This window comes from Heptranchias perlo, chromosome 16 (assembly GCF_035084215.1).
Source record: "Heptranchias perlo isolate sHepPer1 chromosome 16, sHepPer1.hap1, whole genome shotgun sequence".
Taxonomy (NCBI): Eukaryota; Metazoa; Chordata; class Chondrichthyes; order Hexanchiformes; family Hexanchidae; genus Heptranchias; species Heptranchias perlo.
Genome location: NC_090340.1, coordinates 27,670,578 through 27,688,356, shown reverse-complemented (window position 1 = coordinate 27,688,356; position 17,779 = coordinate 27,670,578). Strand labels below are relative to the sequence as shown.

Sequence of the window (17,779 nt, the reverse complement as noted above, 5' to 3'; positions counted from 1 at the left end):
ATTCAAACGGACCACACCCTGTTATCTCCCAGGGACTTTCTGATATTAGATGGCTTTCAAATGGGATTCCTTTTGCTGTTTGGCTTGGAACTGCTTTCATATATCACACTTTGAATGGTCTTGTTCCTCAGAGGCTAGTAGATCCCTTCTCTACTTCTCCAAAGACAACCTTGGATTGTCATGTTCCTGAGTGAACTATATGCTTAATCTTTTCTCTCATATAAAGTAGTAAAGCTGCTTGATCTTGCCTTGACTATCAGTCCAACCTGTAAATTGATTTAATCTTTAACGTTGAAATACAGAGCAATCATAGGATGATACTTATTCTCTTATATCAGGCCATCCCTTGCTAAATGTAATTCTCAACAATTTCAGATCTTCATCACCAGCAGCTTTCTTAACCTCCGTCATTCCGTCCTTAGATAGTGTAAGTATTATAGCATATGATAGTTTTGATCTTTCCTTTTTCTGAAAGTGCACCAGGTCCTTGGTTCTCAACCTTTCTGTTGGTAGGAGGTAGATATGCTCTGCTGTGTCCACAGGAAATGTCTCCTTGTCTCTTGTGGAAAACATTAAATGCATATTTTTCAAGATGTAGCCACTCTGTTTTTCCAAATGGTTTTATGCAATTTTTGATCAATTTCCATGGTAATTTTCGTCCCAAAGACACACCGCTCGAATTTCTCCAAATCAAAAACAAATGCTAAGAATTCATTTTCAATCTGAGCATAATTTATCTCTATCTCAGTGAGAGATCTTGAGGCATAAGTCACAGGCTGCCCTTATTGTACGAGACTTGCATTGCACTGTAGAAGTACATTCTTATTGATGTCAATTATTATTGATCTCACTCGCTTACCAATATTCAGTTCTGAATATTGGTGAGGGAAAGGATTCCTCTGCGGAGTGCAGCCAGAGCCAAGTCCACAGCACCATGGACGGGGCGGTGGGGGGGGAGGAGAAAGGTCAGGAGAGCAATAGTGATAGCGGACTCTATAGTTAGGGAGGAGACAGGCGTTTCTGGGCAGCAAACGTGATTCCAGGATGGTAAGTTGCCTCCCTCATGCCAGGGTCAAGCATGTCACTGAGCAGCTGCAGAACATTCTGTGGGGGGAGAGTGGACAGCCTGACGTCGTAGTTCATATTGGTACCGACGACATAAGTAGAAAGAGGGATGAGGTCCTGCAGGCAGATTTTAACGTACTAGGAAAGAGATTAAGAAGCAAGACCTCAAAGGTAGTAACATAGAAACATAGAAAATAGGAGCAGGAGTAGGCCATTTGGCCCTTCGAGCCTGCTCCGCCATTCAATATGATCGTGGCTGATCCTCTATCTCAATACCATATTCCCGCTCATTCCCCATACCCCTTGATGCCTTTTGTGTCTAGAAATCTATCCAGCTCCTTCTTAAATATATTCAGTGACTTGGCCTCCACAGCCTTCTGTGGTAGAGAATTCCACAGGTTCACCACCCTCTGAGTGAAGAAATTTCTCCTAATCTCAGTCCTAAATGACCTACCCCGTATCCTGAGACTGTGACCTCTCGTTCTGGACCCCCCAGCCAGGGGAAACACCCTCCCTGCATCCAGTCTGTCTAGCCCTGTCAGAATTTTATATGTTTCAATGAGATCCCCTTTCATTCTTCTGAACTCGAGTGAATACAGGCCGAGTTGACCCAATCTCTCCTCATACGACAGTCCTGCCATCCCAGGAATCAGTCTGGTGAACCTTCGCTGCACTCCCTCTATGGCAAGTAGACCAAAGGAGAGCAAAACTGCACACAATACTCCAGGTGTGATCGCACCAAGGCCCTGTATAACTGCAGTAAGACATTCTTGCTCCCGTACTCAAATCCTCTTGCAATGAAGGCCAACATACCATTTGCCTTCCTAACTGCTTGTTGCACCTGCATGTTTGCTTTCAGTGACTTGTGTACAAGGACACCCAGGTCACTTTGTACATCAACATTTCCCAATCTATCACCATTTAAATGATACTCTGCCTTTCTGTTTTTCCTTCCGAAGTGGATAACTTCACATTTATCCACATTATACTGCATCTGCCATGTATTTGCCCACTCACTCAATTTGTCTAAATCGCCTTGAAGCCTCTTTGCATCGTCCTCACAACTCACGATCCCACCTAGTTTTGTGTCATCAGCAAACTTGGAAATATTACATTTGGTTCCCTCATCCAAATCATTGATATATATTGTGAATAGCTGGGGCCCAAGCACTGATCCCTGCGGTACCCCACTAGTCACTGCCTGCCATCCAGAGTAATCTCTGGATTACTCCTGGTGCCACGCGCTAGTGAGCATAGAAATAGGAGAATAGAGCAGATGAATGCTTGGCTGGAGAGATGGTGCAGGAGGGAGGGCTTTAGATTCCTGGGGCATTGGTACCAGTTCTGGTGAAGGTGGGAACACTACAGGCCGGATGGGTTACACCTCAATGGAGCTGGGACCAATGTCCTCGCGGGGAGGTTCGCTAGTGCTGTGGGGGAGGGTTTAAACTAATTTGGCAAGGCAATGGGCACAAAGGATGTAGCAATGGAAAGGAGAAACAAGGGGCACAAAGGATCGGGGGAGCAAAATAGCACTAAAACAAGTAATAGTACAGTATTAGATGGGATCAAACTAAGAGAGGGTACAAGAAAGTCAAGACTGGTTTGCAGTCCAGTAAATGCACGAAGCATGGTAAACAAGATTGGTGAGCTGCAGGCGCAAGTAGCGACATGGGAATATGATGTTGTGGTGATAACGGAGACCTGGCTCAAAAAAGGGCAGGATTCGGTACTAAATATTCCTGGATACAAGGTGCTCACGAGGGAGAAAGGTGGGCAACTAAAGCCAGAGCTCCCTGGATGACAAAGGAAATAGTGAGTAAGATGAAATGGAACAAAGGGGCATATGACAGATGTCAGGTTGATCACACAAGTAAGAACCAGACAGAATATAGAAAGTTCAGAGGGGAAGTGAAAAAGGAAATAATAGGGGCAAAGACAGAGTATGAGAATAGACTGGCTGTCAACATAAAAGAGAATCCAAAAGTCTTCTACAGGCATGTAAACAGTAAACGGGTAGTAAGAGGAGGGGTGGGGCCAATTAGGGACCATAAAGGAGATCTACTCATGGAGGCAGAGGCGATGGCTGAGGTACTAAATGAGTACTTTTCATCTAAGGAAAAAAATGCTGCCAGCGTCTCAGTAAAGGAAGATATAGTTGAGTTACTGGATGGGCTAAAAATTGATAAAGAAGAGGTACTTGAAAGGCTAGCTGTACTTAAAGTAGATAAATCACCCGGTCCGGATGGGATGCATCCTAGGCTGCTGAGGGAAGTAAGGGTGGAAATTGCAGGGGTACTGGCCATAATCTTCTAAACATCCGGGGGTGGTGCCAGAGGACTGGAGAATTGTAAATGTTACACCCTTGTTCTAAAAAGGGTGTAAGGATAAACCCAGCAACTATAGGACAGTCAGTTTAACCTCAGTGGTGGGGAAACTTTTAGAAACAGTAATCTAAGACAGAATTAACAGTCACTTGGACGAGGATGGATTGATTAGGGAAAGCCAGCATGGATTTGTTAAAGGCAAATCGTGTTTAACTAACTTGATAGAGTTTTTGATGAGGTAACAGAGAGGGTAGATGAGGGCAATGCAGGTGATGTGGTGTATATAAATTTTCCAAAGGCATTTGATAAAAGTGCCGCACAGTAGGCTTATCATCAAGATTGCGGTCCATGGAATAAAGGGGGCAGTAGCACCATGGATACAGAATTGGCTAAGGGACAGGAACAGAGAGTAGTGGTGAACGGTTGTTTTTCGGACTGAAGGGAGGTGTATAGTGGTGTTCCCCAGGGGTCAGTGCTGGGACCACTGCTTTTCTTGATATGTATTGATGACTTGGACTTGGGTGTACAGGGCACAATTTCAAAATTTGCAGATGACACAAAACTTGGAAGTGTAGTGAACAGTGAGGAAGATAATGATAGACTTCAAGAGGATATAGACAGGCTGGTGGCATGGGAAGACAGGTGGTAGATGAAATTTAATGCAGAAAAATGTGAAGTGATACATTTCGGTAGGAAGAACGAGAAGAGGCAATATAAACTCGAGGGCACAATTCTAAAAGGGGTACAGGAACAGAGAGATCTGTGGGTATATGTGCACAAATCGTTGAAGGTGGCAGGGCAGGTTGAGAAAGTGGTTAAAAAAGCATACGGGATCCTGGGCTTTATAAATAGAGGCATAGAGTACAAAAGTATGGAAGTCATGATGAACCTTTTATAAAACACTGGTTCGGTCGCAACTGGGGTATTGTGTCCAGTTCTGGGCACTGCACTTTAGGAAAGATGTGAAGGCCTTCGAAAGGGTGCAGAAGAGTTTTACTAGAATGATTGCAGGATGAGGGACTTTAGTTACATAGATAGACTGGAGAAGCTGGGCTTGTTCTCCTTGGAACAGAGACGGTTGAGAGGAGATTTGATAGAGGTATTCAAAATCACAAAGGGTCTAGACAGAGTAGATAGAGAGAAACTGTTCCCATTGGTGGAAGGGTCAAGGACTAGAGGACGTAGATTTAAGGTGGATTGGCAAAAGAACCAAGGGGGACATGAGGAAAAACTTTTTTACACAGCGAGTGGTTAGAATCTGGACTGCAAAATCAATCATGGAGGCAAATTCAATCATGGCCTTCAAAAGGGAACTGGATAAGTACTTGAGAAGAAAAAATTTGCAGGGTTACAGGGAAATGTGGGGGAGTGAGACTAGCTGGATTGCTCTTGCATAGAGCTGGCGCGGACTCGATGGGCCGAACAGCCTCCTTCCGTGCTGTTACCTTTCTATGATTCTATGATTCTAAGTATTTCAGTACTGGTGTGTGAGAGATGATCTTAACCTCACCCAGGCATTCCTTATAAAAGCTCCACATAAAGACAACTTCTTTCTTCAGTAGGTCACAAAGAGAAAAAGTTACCTTTGATAACTTTGATGAAGGTAGTTAGTTATTCTAAGAATTCTTTTGTTTGTCGGTGGCAGAAGGCACTTAAGCATGCTTTCAGCTTTGGCAGAACCTGGTTTTAGTCCATCTTCAGAGAGTTGATGGCCCAAATATTTCACTTCTTGTTCCTTGAACTTCATATTATCATTGTTCAGTTTGTTACCAATCCTGTTGGATTCAATAGGGCATGCAGTTTCCAATTGTGTTTCAGTTCATCTGTACCGTAGAATAAATTGTCATCTGCCATGACAATGACTTCTTCCCAATTTTCAAGTGCCTAATCAGATTCCTCAGGAACTGGAGAGATTCTGAAAGGCACGTACAAACATCTGTAACTTCTAAATGATGTTGAAAAGATTGACAGTAGACTTGATTCTTCATCTAATACAACATGTCAAACCCATTCCTTGCATCCACAGTCATGAATAGTTTCACTTGGACTACTTCAGGCAGAACATTAGCTGTGCTTCGAAGTGCATAGTCATTACATTTGAGGGCTTTGATAAGTGGCTTTGGATCAAATCATAGGCGAACTTTATCATTCGTTTTCATTACCACCACCACTGAAGAGAATCAGTCAGCTGGGACACTGCTTGATGCAAGAACTTTCCTCTCAATAAACTCATCAGTGTGTTCCTTGACAAGTTCTTTTACAGCTCGAGGTTTATTCCTGGCTAGGAACTGCACAGGGCGATCCAAAACCTTAACTCAAAATGTGACTTTCATCTGAGACACAAGTAACTTCATCTACAAGATATAGTCGCTATTTGCCTTTGTTCTCCTTTCTGAGAAATGGTTCACTTCTCTTTGATACTTTCAATCCCTAATTCTTCTTCAAAAACATTTCCCTTCATTTAGACATAAAAATCTCAAGTTGCTGTATGATCTCAATGTCATATTTTATAAATGTATGGAGAAAATGTAGCAACTAAAAGTCATGGAACATGGCATATAAAGCCTATCCCAGGAGCCTTCCAAAACTTCTTGGGCTTCACCCTTGATGAGTCAAATAAAAACAGTACAGGATCTGTAGCTGATAATTTAGAATTAATTTTAAGTACTTAGCTGAAAAACACAGAAGCTGCCTTTTCTAGCTTCAAATGATTTTTTTCCCTTCTGTGTCTCCTTTTAAAACATTTTGATAAATTCTGACACAGGAAACATTTGTTAAGTATTATTGGGAGTACAAAGTAGAAAAGACCTGCTATTTATTGCTCAGTGATCTTAACTAACCGCATGCAACTGTTAAACATATAAGCACTCCAAGTTCGAAGGGAACAATCAAGAAACTTCCTATACTTGACTATGGATATAAAATTACCATAGCATTGTTGTGCCTCTCTCTTCTTCCCTTTAGTTTTACCTTGCTCACCTGTTCAACTCCCTTTATGCTGCTTCTCTTTCTCTCTCCTTTTGTACAGGCAGCATTCTGGTGCAGAATGGGGGAAGCTTGATGTCAAGGAGATCTGGCAGGCGGGTATTGTAGCATCTTGTGAAGGGAAAGTCAGCGGTCAATTAATTAATAGGCCAAAGGTAGTGCTTTCAAGAAATAAATAAAAATCATCCCAGTAGCATGGAAGCAAAGGTGCTTGAGGTCAGGAGGTGGGGAGAAACCAGTTATTAAAAAATACTGAATCACACTCGCAAATTAAAACTGATTGTCCAGATATGTCCAAGGCTGCAAATGAAGTCTAAATGAACTCTAAAATATAAAAGAGAGGATTCAGGGCAAACGGAGACGCACTATTATTGCGTGTATAAATATTTCCCTTTATAACTTTTAGAATTGTGTTGCCATTCAGATGAATAGTTTCCCTATATATTTTGGGTTGTAAGGTGTCATCTGAGCCCACCCCCCTGCATTTCTTGTAACCTTGATGGAGGAGACCTTGTAATCTTATACAGCTGCGTAAAAATTGTTAGCATTGCCATAGTCTTTTTTCAATATACTATTGGAGAGCAAGCTTTCTGTACAAACCCCTGTTAAGAAGTATTCTGACTTCAGTAAGTAGTGATTAAATACTTGAAATTGCATTGTGCATGTCAAAGATTAATTATACAATTTAAGTGTCAAATCACCAAGGGCATGGGTTAAGACAAATCCCTGGAACAGTTTTTCTTAGAAACTGGTAGGTTGCCAACAAAAATCTCAGGAATAAAAATAGAAAGTCAATATAATTCAGAGCACTGTGGTGTACAGATGTTTAAGAAATTCATCAACGCTGAAAAATGATACTTTTTCTTGAAATAAGCCCACAGTTGGCCATACGCCAGTAGGCATATTTAATCAGTTCAGTGGCCTACTCAAAATTTACGCTGCTATAAGGCTGGAAATCTCAAGCTCTGAAAAACTAGAATCATAGAATGGTTACAGCACAGAAGGAAGCCATTGGCCCATCGAACCCGGAGCTGGCTCTCTGCAAGAGCATTCCAGCTCGTCCCACTCCCCCGCCCTTTCCCTGTAGCACTGCAAATTTTTTCCCTTCAAGTACTTATCCAATTCCTTTTTGAAAGCCATGATTGAATCTGCCTCCACCACCCTTTCTGGCAGTGCGATCCAGGTCATAACCACTCGCTGTGGAATAAAAGTTTTTCCTCATGTCGCCTTTGGTGCTTTTTCCAATTACCTTAAATCTGTGTCCTCTGGTTCTCGACCCTTCTGCTATTGGGATCAGTGTCTCTCTATCTACTCTGTCTAGACCCCTCATGATTTTGTCTTAATCAGTGTAGTACAAAGAAGCATGTCTTAAAGATTGAGTCCTGGAAATTCCTGGCTCGTGCTCTGCAAGTGAAGGGTAGCGGAACCCACATTCTGGGGACGGGGCTATTTGCAAAGTTGGGGCAGGTTGCTGGCACCTGTAAAGGTGCAACAGTAGCAGCCACCCCAGCTCGAGCGAATCCGCTCTTCTGAGGCGGAACAGAGTCCTCCAGAAGCCCAAGTGAGTCAAAGAAAAAAAATATCTTTGTAAAACTCTTTGGCTCCCTGCTTTCTACTAGGTTCCGCTGAGGCCTTTCAAGGGCATAAAGGGAGGAATTTCCTGAGGAGTCTGGAAACTCTCTTCCCTCCCCCCACCCTTACTTGACATGGGATGGGGTGAGCAGATCGATCTATGACCACTTGAGCGGTCCAAATAAAGTGGAATCTCAGCAGGGATTTGGACAACAGTCTAGGCCCCCCTTCACCTGGCGTAAATGCGACTTACCCCCTCTCACAGCGCCAGAAAGTTCAGGGCTGTTTGTCTGTACTGGCCCTGCATCAGTCCCGACAGGATGTTAATAAATTCCACTTAGGGATCATCTGTTTCAAATAACTAGCTGAGGCATTATTAACAGCGTTATTGTATCAAATGAGACGAAAAAAATACAAAGCCCGCTGAAGATCTGTTGTCTGATTGCAAGAGGCAGTAATGCTTTACTGAGAGAGATCATTCAAACATGAGACTGGTTTGCCAAGTGCAGAATAGAAGAATTTGGTGTTCCATAAAAGAATGTTGTTCTGTTTTTATTTAGATACACACTGATTTTTTTTCTCCCTGTGGTATGATTTTTTTCAGTCAGGGTTTTGTAGAATCTAATGCAACACAAGAAAGAAACAATCACTTGTTTTCCCTTTCTGATATTTTGAAATATAATGCAGAACTCGCATAACATACTAACTTTCTCCAGCATCAAGTTGTTCTGATAATATCGAAGCACTAATTAGTGGAGTTGATGTACTGAGCATTCTATTTGTTGTCTTTTTGAGAAATGCCTCATTATCTGCCTGGTAAGCAATGGTGCGTGATCGAGTCATTGAAGAATTATCTTCAAAGGGATGATAATGTTGACAAGTCAGCTTTCAAAACTGTCTGTCAGTGAAAAAATGGATGCAACAAAGGAAAGCGTGCTCTTTTTTTTTCTGCATTCTTCCCTGAGAATATTTCTCTTTTATTACTTTGAGTTTGCAAAATAAGCATGCCTTTTTTTTTGTAGATGAAACACGCCTTTTCTGGTAATTTCTCCACCTTTTTAAATCAGCTAACTCGGCACGAACCAGAATCCAAACTTGGGACCTTCCCTGCCTGTATGGGTCAGTAGCATACGACACAGTGCAACAATCCACTGAGCTGCTGGGACAATCCCAGAGCTCTGATTGTCCTTCCCCTTTCTCCACCAATCTTCTCCTCTCTCTCCTCTTCTCCTGAAGACTTTTGACTGCTTGATTGGGTTCGATGCTAGCGGCCCAAGATTACATCACTCAGGTGGGCATCATCCATATGTGTACCCTGAAAGCAAATATTGGAAGGTTGCTCAATCAAGGAAAGCATCACAGATGTGCCCGGCCTGGTCCTCATCTGATGTCCACGTACAGGCATTTCTAGCGGTCTGGCAAATCTTGGGCATGTACAATACAATTTCTAGTATTTGGTGGACAGCAATCAGGAGTGGGAACATGGGCCAATTTTTCCATTTCAAGACCCAGAGGCATTGGGGCAAATTGTAGCAGCCCTACCATAGCCCCAGGATCAGCTAACTCACCACAGACTAGGGATCAAAGTGGGTCTTTCCTGGTACAAAACTACTCATTGGATGATATTGCTAAGCCATCAGGGGAAATCCCTAGAATTCTGACTTAACACAGTTTCACAACACAAAAGTATTTATTATTTAACCCTAACTGGGCAGAGACTCAAAACAGATGTGAGAAATAAAAATGGAAATGTTATACTGTTGCTCTTCTGAGGTGTGATTTCAGGCACATTACTGGTATCAATTCTAAACTGAATCAAATGCCCTTACACTTAGGTGGCTGGTGTGGATGACACCCATTAAATAACAAGCTTGCCAGAATACCTCCCAGCATATATTGGCTGCTCCAGTTGCCTTCAAAATTTGGAGTAATACTATTTGTGTGTAGACACATACATGCTACATCATGCATGTATGCCTCCACATGAGCAGTGATGTTGCCAGTTATTGACAGCATGCAATGAGTGTGGCCTGACTCACCCAAATGCACATGTCATACACTTACTTACTGGTACAAGTCTACTTGCCTGAAAAGTAGAACTTATGCAAGTGTGTAGATACAGAGCAGTTTCAATACATGTTCTAACATTGTAATCTCATGAGCCACATTGGACCTGGTCAGCTCAAGCTGCTACACTGAAGCCAATATATTGAACAGCTGTTGTGTAACCTATTTTATGGGCCTCAGAAGTGATTCAACTGGATCGGAGTTAAGTGCAGATGTTCTGTACTATATTTTGTGTAGACTTAACTTATACTGACAGGAATTATTTAATACTTGCACTGAATGCAAGGAGGGAAAATATTAATTCCAGCTTCCCCAGGTCTTCCAGATACAATACAGAGCAGTTAAAATAACCCGGTTGACTTACCTGCCTATTTTCCACCTGGATCCTGATTTTAACCTGGTCTTCTGAGCAGGCAGCAAAGGCACCCATCTCAGGTCAGTGGGGTCCTTCTATAAATATGCAGATCGGGGTCTGATGATGTTAATAGGCTCTGACTGTGATTTTAACTTGGGTTTAAGTGGTAAGTTCTTTTTTTTTCCTTGTGGGGCCCAGAAGCATTGCTACTCCTCCTAACCCCTCAAAGAAAGTTTTGGCCGACATAGGAACATAAGAAATAGGAGCAGGAGTAGGCCACACGGCCCCTCGAGCCTGCTCTGCCATTCAATGAGATCATGACTGATCTTTGACCTCAACTCCACTTTCCCGCCCAATCCCCATATCCCTTGATTCCCTTAGAGTCTAAAAGTCTATCGATCTCAGTCTTGAATATACTCAACGACTGAGCATCCACAGCCCTCTGGGGTAGAGAATTCCAAAGATTCACCACCCTCTGAGTGAAGAAATTCCTCCTCATCTCAGTCCTAAATGTCCAACCCCTTACCCTGAGACCTATGTCCCCTAGTTCTAGACGCTCCAGCCAGGGGAAACATCCTCTCAGCATCTACCCTGTCAAGTCCTCTCAGAATCTTATATGTTTTAATGAGATCACCTCTCATTCTTCTAAACTCCAGAGAGTATGGACCCATTCTACTCAATCTCTCCTCAAAGGACAACCCTTTCATTCCAGGAATCAATCTAGCAAATCTTCATTGCACTGCCTCTAAGGCAAGTATATCCTTTCTTAGGTAAGGAGACCAAAACTGCATACAATACCCCAGTACTCTCACCAAAGCCCTGTACAATTGCAGCAAGACTTTCTTACTCTTGTACTCCAATCCCCTTGCAATAAAGGCCAACGTACCATTTGCCTTTCTAATTGCTTGCTGTACCTGCATGTTAACTTTCCTACCCCGATCCCTCCCATTCCCTCCTGCAAGACTCTCCCAGAACCCCCTTCCCCAGTGGGAGTTAGAATCAACCCCAATGAATGTTAGCCAGCTACTTGACCGGAGGTGGTGGGAAGAGACTGGAGGAGTGGTATCATAGCTGATGCCAATCCTGTCTTCACCCAATGTACTCACATGCACACATGCCAAGGGGGTCAATTGATATGGAGTGGAATAATCACTTGGATTCCTCTCCAAAGCCCAATTGTAGTCCTGACTGAAATCTGGCAGGTGGGTTTAAAGTCTCCCCCGCTGCCCCTCCGCTATCTAGGGTTATACAAGAAGAATGGCATTTGGGAAGGTGCGGGAGGGCTGTTAACAGCTGTGGAACTGTACCCATTGTAAATCACTGCCTTCAGGAAAAAGGAAAATAATTTTTAAAAAATGTTAATTCCTCATCATTGTCATTCCTGACCCTAATGAGCACAAACGACGCTGGTTGCATTAACCAGTGACTGTTGAAGTTGTAAGGGTAGATTCCGTCCCCGGTGCAGACTTCGGGCGGCTATCCAGCAGAGTGCGCCCACCGGCAGCCCTATAGTCACAGCGGGAGGCCTGGTCCATTTTGAGGACCGGGCTACATCAGCATTCGGCTGGCAGCCTGCGAGTGGAAAACGAGCAGCCTGGGGCAGCCTGTGAGCTGCTGCAACAGCAGGCCCCCTTGTTGACCTCTAGGCCCGATGAAGGTAGGCCCGTAGGGTGAGGGGGGGAGGTCAGAACTCAGGAGTGGGTGAGCTAGAGTGACAGTTTTAATGGAGCCTGGATGGTTTTGTGGAACCTGGAGGAGCATTCCTGGACCTCTAGGCCCCACCAAAATACAGTAAAACTTACCTGTAGGATCCTCTACGGCTGGAGCCCCAGCAGATACTGAGCAGAGCGTGCACAGTGTGCTCTCTGTCCAATACTGTCCTAAAATTGCAAATGAATCCAATGTACCAATTTGCATATTAAAAGGACCTACTCCCTAACTCGGGCAAGTGTGCCAGCCATCCATTGATAGGCTCCGGAGGAAGATTGTGGCAGCCACAGTGATAGCAGGAACGGGGCAGTAAGTCATTCCCCACTATATCCGTTTCCGCCGGACAGGAGGCCTCAAAATCTCCGCCGTAGAGTCTCCCGTTAGAATAACCATGTACATGATGCAGTTATTCTGCATGGAAGAAAATATCATAATATCCTGCAGACAGGAGTGGAGTGGAGTTACCACCAGTGAATTCTTCGAATCCTGAATTTTTTAAAAAGGCACAATTCTATCCTTGGTAGGCTCTGTGCACCATGGTTCTTTAAATGTGTTTTATTTGGGGTTCACAGTGGATTTCAGTACTGCTAATTGAATATTGTAATAGCGATTTAAATAGACTTTGGCCATGCATTGGTGCTGGAGCCGATGTGTTATTGGTGCAGCACTGGCAAGGAATGGCCATAGATTGCAAGAGGTGTTAAAGCAGCAATTTACCCTGGACACGTGACTCCCAAACGCTGTTTCAAGAAGAAAAAAAAACTTTATTATGTGAGAGTAGTAAGTATTGCACCACTGCTGGGCTGCCTCTGAGATTATTTTGTTGTTGTGTCACTGAGGTTAATTTGAGGACATGTGCCAGCGATATAAAATAAAACAGAACAATTACATCTGTGATTTGCTGAGGTGCATTAATGGCCATTTGCTTGTTCTTGGCCTGAGTAAAGTACCACATTATAGAGGCCTTCTGTCAATACTAATGAGGAATTACAATGGCCCAGATTTTGCTCTGAATAGCGAACAATAGCGCCACTCGTTAGACTTGCACTTGCCCATAAACTTGTTTTTTTCACTGCAAGTTCCTCTCATGAGGTGCTGAATCCACCATGGCGTCCTCTACAGGGCGTCTAGGACCTGTGTGAACGGGGTCAAGAACTGTGTATCTCCTTAACCAATCAGCTTAAAGCATCTGATGAGCAGCGAAGAGTCATAGCCAGGAAGTGTAAGTTAGAATCGTGAATTCAACGTCAGATCAGGTACCGAAAGTGAAATGAAGAGAGGGTAAGAAATATTGAATGAAGAGACAGAGATAAAAAAGAAAAAGTAAAAAAATTTTAAAAATTAAAACTTTTTTAAAATGTCCAACTACAATTAAAATCTGTAGGAATGAGTTTCCACACTTGTAAAAGTTAATTTTCAGTGCCAGAGAGGTTGTTTGGCAGTCACTAAGACTTAGCATGCTGTTAAAAGTGTGCTTGGACTTAAATGACTTGATGTACCTTTTTTTGGTGAGATTAGTTTGTATCCATCAGGTCAGTGCAGGAACTTCACACAGTTCCACTCATTTGAACAGTGAGTCAGCCGGCGAGTTGCCGTTCTCGCAAAGTTTACGGAGGAGCAGGGCATCCGGTAGAGCAACTTTCAAATTTCCGCGTTTAACTGCATATATATGGTCGCCGGAAGTTGCCCTATCGTTTGCACTGAAATAACGATGAGCGCTGTTAGGCTCGCCGTTATTTTTGCAGCAAAATCCGGCCCATTATGACCTTAGTTTGCACATCACTAAATAGTATTAGCATTGCATATCATGATACTAACGATATTTAGTGGTGGTGCTGCAGTAATGACATTAAGCCCAAGATGTCCAAGTTTAACCCTGTGATGGCTGAAGCAGCATTTCTGTATCAAAATAAATGGTAAAAATATCTTAGTTTGTTTATAGAATTAAGAAATAGCCATTGCTTCTGTACAGTCCTTTTTAAATTCTATTTTACAACTAAAGATAGAAATTTAACAGAAAACTGAACTTTGTTCATTGATATTTTAGAGAAACTGTGTATATTCTGATAGTTTGAGAGAATACACAGTATGGAAAGGCTTTGTTTGACATTTCATGTATAGTTTCCCCCAAAAATCTGGGGTTTTCCAGTCACAGCAATGTACACATATCTCTGTAATAAAAATCTTGAGTTTGAATTAAATAAAAATGTTAAATGTAGGATCAAAGGTGCTGTAAAATATTATTTTATAGATATTTACATACCGGAGGGATGTGTATAGATGGTTATATATCAGAGAAATCAGGTGTTTTGCTCTACATACATTATTTTCAGTCACTTTTTTTTATAAAAGCAATTTTATGCTCATCAAGGGACGTTGAGTGCTGTGGAACACTTTCATTTCAGGCCACCAGTGTCAGCATTAAGCAGTACCAGCAGAACTACAGCACAGCTAGATGCAGTGTAAAGTTCCTGCTGCATGGCCCCAGTTCCAAACTCAGAACACTGATCCCAATTGGAGTGTGGCTTTGATTTCCATTTCCCATGTCAACCATCCTTAGGCCTATCTGGGCACATTACCAATTAGTGCCAAATTAGGGGCAGTATTGTGGTGTAGACCTGTGCCTACTCGGAACTGGATTGAGTCTGTTCAAGCTTTTTTCACATAGGACCTTTACAGCCAGCAGAGGAGACTTCCATTACACCAGCCTGGGCTGGATCTGACCCCAGATCCCAATGCAATACCCAGTTCCCCATTTTTTTCTGCTGTTATTATATTGCAGATGTTCAATGGGTTTTAATTAAGTGAAATAGTTAAAGTTGAAATTAAAGGGCTAGAGTAGGTTAGATTGATAAAAACAGTCATTTCAATAAGACATTTTCAATTGGATGGTGCAGTTACATTGTAAAGGCTAATCGGCATTTTTCTCTATACCCTCTTACTCGTAATTGTTATTTTATTTCTATTATAGGCGTGGAGTTCTCCATCTCCATGAAAGTGATGGAATTCATAACTTGGGATTGCCGAGGTGGCAGCTTTCCCTCTGCTTGCTGGTTGTGGTAATCATCCTCTACTTCAGTCTCTGGAAAGGGGTAAAGACTTCAGGAAAGGTATAATGTCTTATTTCTCATGATCAAGAATATGTTAATTGAGAAAGCTGTGTACGATTTCAGACAAAACCAGGTAAATAAGTATCCCCAAGTCCGCTGAGAAGCAAACTGACCTGAAACTTTTCATTACCAGCCCAAACAGAGAGCTTCTCCAATTGGGCCCAGTAATTCACCAACTCGTTAGATGGTAGATGTTTAATTTTGCTAATTTAATTTTTGACTCTATAACCAGTTGAACAATGTGCCAGATGAAAGATTTTCCTTGTTATTTGTGAGTTTTGTTCTGGTTAAATATTTGAAGAAGAGCACAACTTGTAGGGGGAAATTAAGAGGCGTGGACATCTGACCAATCTGAATGTTGCCCCAACTTGTGACGACCCCCTGCAGTTCCATCGCTTTGTTGACAAGAATTTCTACCCTAAATTGCTGAAATGAAGGATTACTTTCATCAGTGTAGCAGCCATTGATGTGACTGTACTTCTGTTGAGTTCTTGTTTGGAGATTGTAACTCAGGCTGAACTAGTTTAATAGTGATTCAGCAGAAAACACTTTCACCTTTTAACCCTACGTTAAAAAAAAGTATAATTAACATCGGCATTGGGGACTTGGTGGGTTTATGTTATGGTATTGATCTCCCTAAACCAGAAAGGCCTCATCTTTAATTCTCAATCTGTGTCATTAGTTGATCTTAATCAGAATGGTGATAGGAGCACTGCGATTGCAAGAAGAGCTAAAATTAACCATTATCCAGTGACCCCTGCTGGAAAGTAAAGGTGTGTGGTCATCAGGTGAGGACAAGGTTGGACTTTCTGTGATGCCTCCCCGCGGGTGAATCATTGTCTGCTTCACACATGAAGCATGACCACTTGAACGAGGTTCTGGCAAATGACAGAAACCTGTCGGACCATGAGCCAAAATAGTTCAGTGCCGTCAGAGGGCATATCCTTAAAATTAGAGTTAGGCCATTCAGTTGTGATGTCAGGAAGCACTTCTTCACACAAAGGGGAGTGGAAATCTGGATCTCTTCCACAAAAAGTTATTGAGACTAGGTCAATTGAAAATTTAAAAACTGAGCTTGATAGGTTGTTATTAGGTAAGGGTATTAAGACATTCGGATCCAAGGCGGGTAAATGGAGTTAAGGTACAGATCAGCCATGACCTAATTGAATGGCAGAACAGGCTCAAGGGGTTGAATGCCCTCCGCCTAAATTCCTAAGCAGAGGGAAGAAAATTTAGAACAAAAAGATTCTCATTGGCGTTATGCAAAAAAGTTCTGAGTGGCTTCATTTTTCATAATTTTTGATTTGTAAGCAACAGTAATAGCCCATGGGGTATCTTCTTTAATCTAATATTTACTGTAGCTAACTAATTGGCTGCAAGTGAGATGGTCCATTGTAACTTGTTTCATAGGAGTTGCATTTCAATTCAGATTTCATTAAACCAAACCAGATTTGATATTCCTGGCACTTGTATGGTGTTCACTTTCAGACACAGCACATACTTCATTCACTGTTTCTGTTCTGCTTTTGCAAACAGTGCAATTTGAAATGAGCTGTTATGAAGAGATTCAAAGCTGGAATCAGGATTTGGATATTTTCACTTTGAGATAGTTTTACAGTCAACATATTTGTACGTTTTCTACCGAGGAAAAGGAACACTGTCAGTCAGTATGTTATCACGCAGTGGACACGTCAACTTTACTTTTGAGTTGTTGGCCTTGAAATTCAAGCACTCCCAAAAACGGGTGCCTCATGACTGCCATATTGGAGGCTTAAGAGGCCATTAAGCACCCGAAAAATGGGCACTGCGTGATCGAATTAGTAGGCCGTTATATCTTCAGAGTGTAGCAAACTGTTTCCTCATGATCTACTTTAAGTTCCTTTGAAGTTGGCCCACAGTAAAGAGTTATCTAAAGTCCAAAATGAACTGATGCCTAGAATCTGAGAATCATACGTAAGGCAACAAATGTGTAATTCATCAAACTGTTTACATGGATTTCCATCGACCCAACAAAATCTGTCCTTTAATCATGTTAGCCCAATGCTCCGAAACCTCTCCAGGAGTGTCGTGGTTACCACAGCACTCAGCAGTCACTGAGTTCCTTACATTGGCTTATTCACTGCACAGACACATTGGCCCTGAAATTACGCTAGGGTTCTCCCGATCTCCTGCTGTAAGTAGGTCAACGAGACCCCTGCAGAATTTCAGTGCCATATTATATCATACAAAAAAAATTTAAAAGGTGACTTTTTTTTGGCATGATTTCCCTTTTTATATTTCAATACTCATCAGCAACAATGTTCCCTGCCCGTGCTCCTGTACAACATTCAAAAAGTTGCAGAACATCCAGTCTGAATCATTCCAGACCATGTAAAGAACCAAAATAAAGAAAATGATGTTTTAGGTCTATTCAGTAAGCTTGATTTTTAAAAGCAACCAAGCAGATAGAGATCATCAAATTCATACTAATTGTAATTGCTTGCAATGACATTGTACAAAGTACTTTCCTAAAACTCCTGTTTTATTTCTATGCATCTGCATATTTAATGGATCTGGCAGCCATGGGCCTAAGTTTTCCTCAACTTGCC

General features: G+C 42.2%; 1 protein-coding gene across 1 annotated transcript in view; it reads left to right on the top strand.

Moving 5' to 3' along the window:
• The window catches only part of slc6a2 (solute carrier family 6 member 2), a 135,327-nt gene that overhangs the window by 43,502 nt on the left and 74,046 nt on the right, over positions 1-17,779 (top strand). The window contains exon 5 of the mRNA XM_067997869.1: positions 15,053-15,191. Coding sequence (XP_067853970.1) covers positions 15,053-15,191 — 139 coding nt within the window. The remainder of the gene's footprint in view (positions 1-15,052; positions 15,192-17,779) is intronic.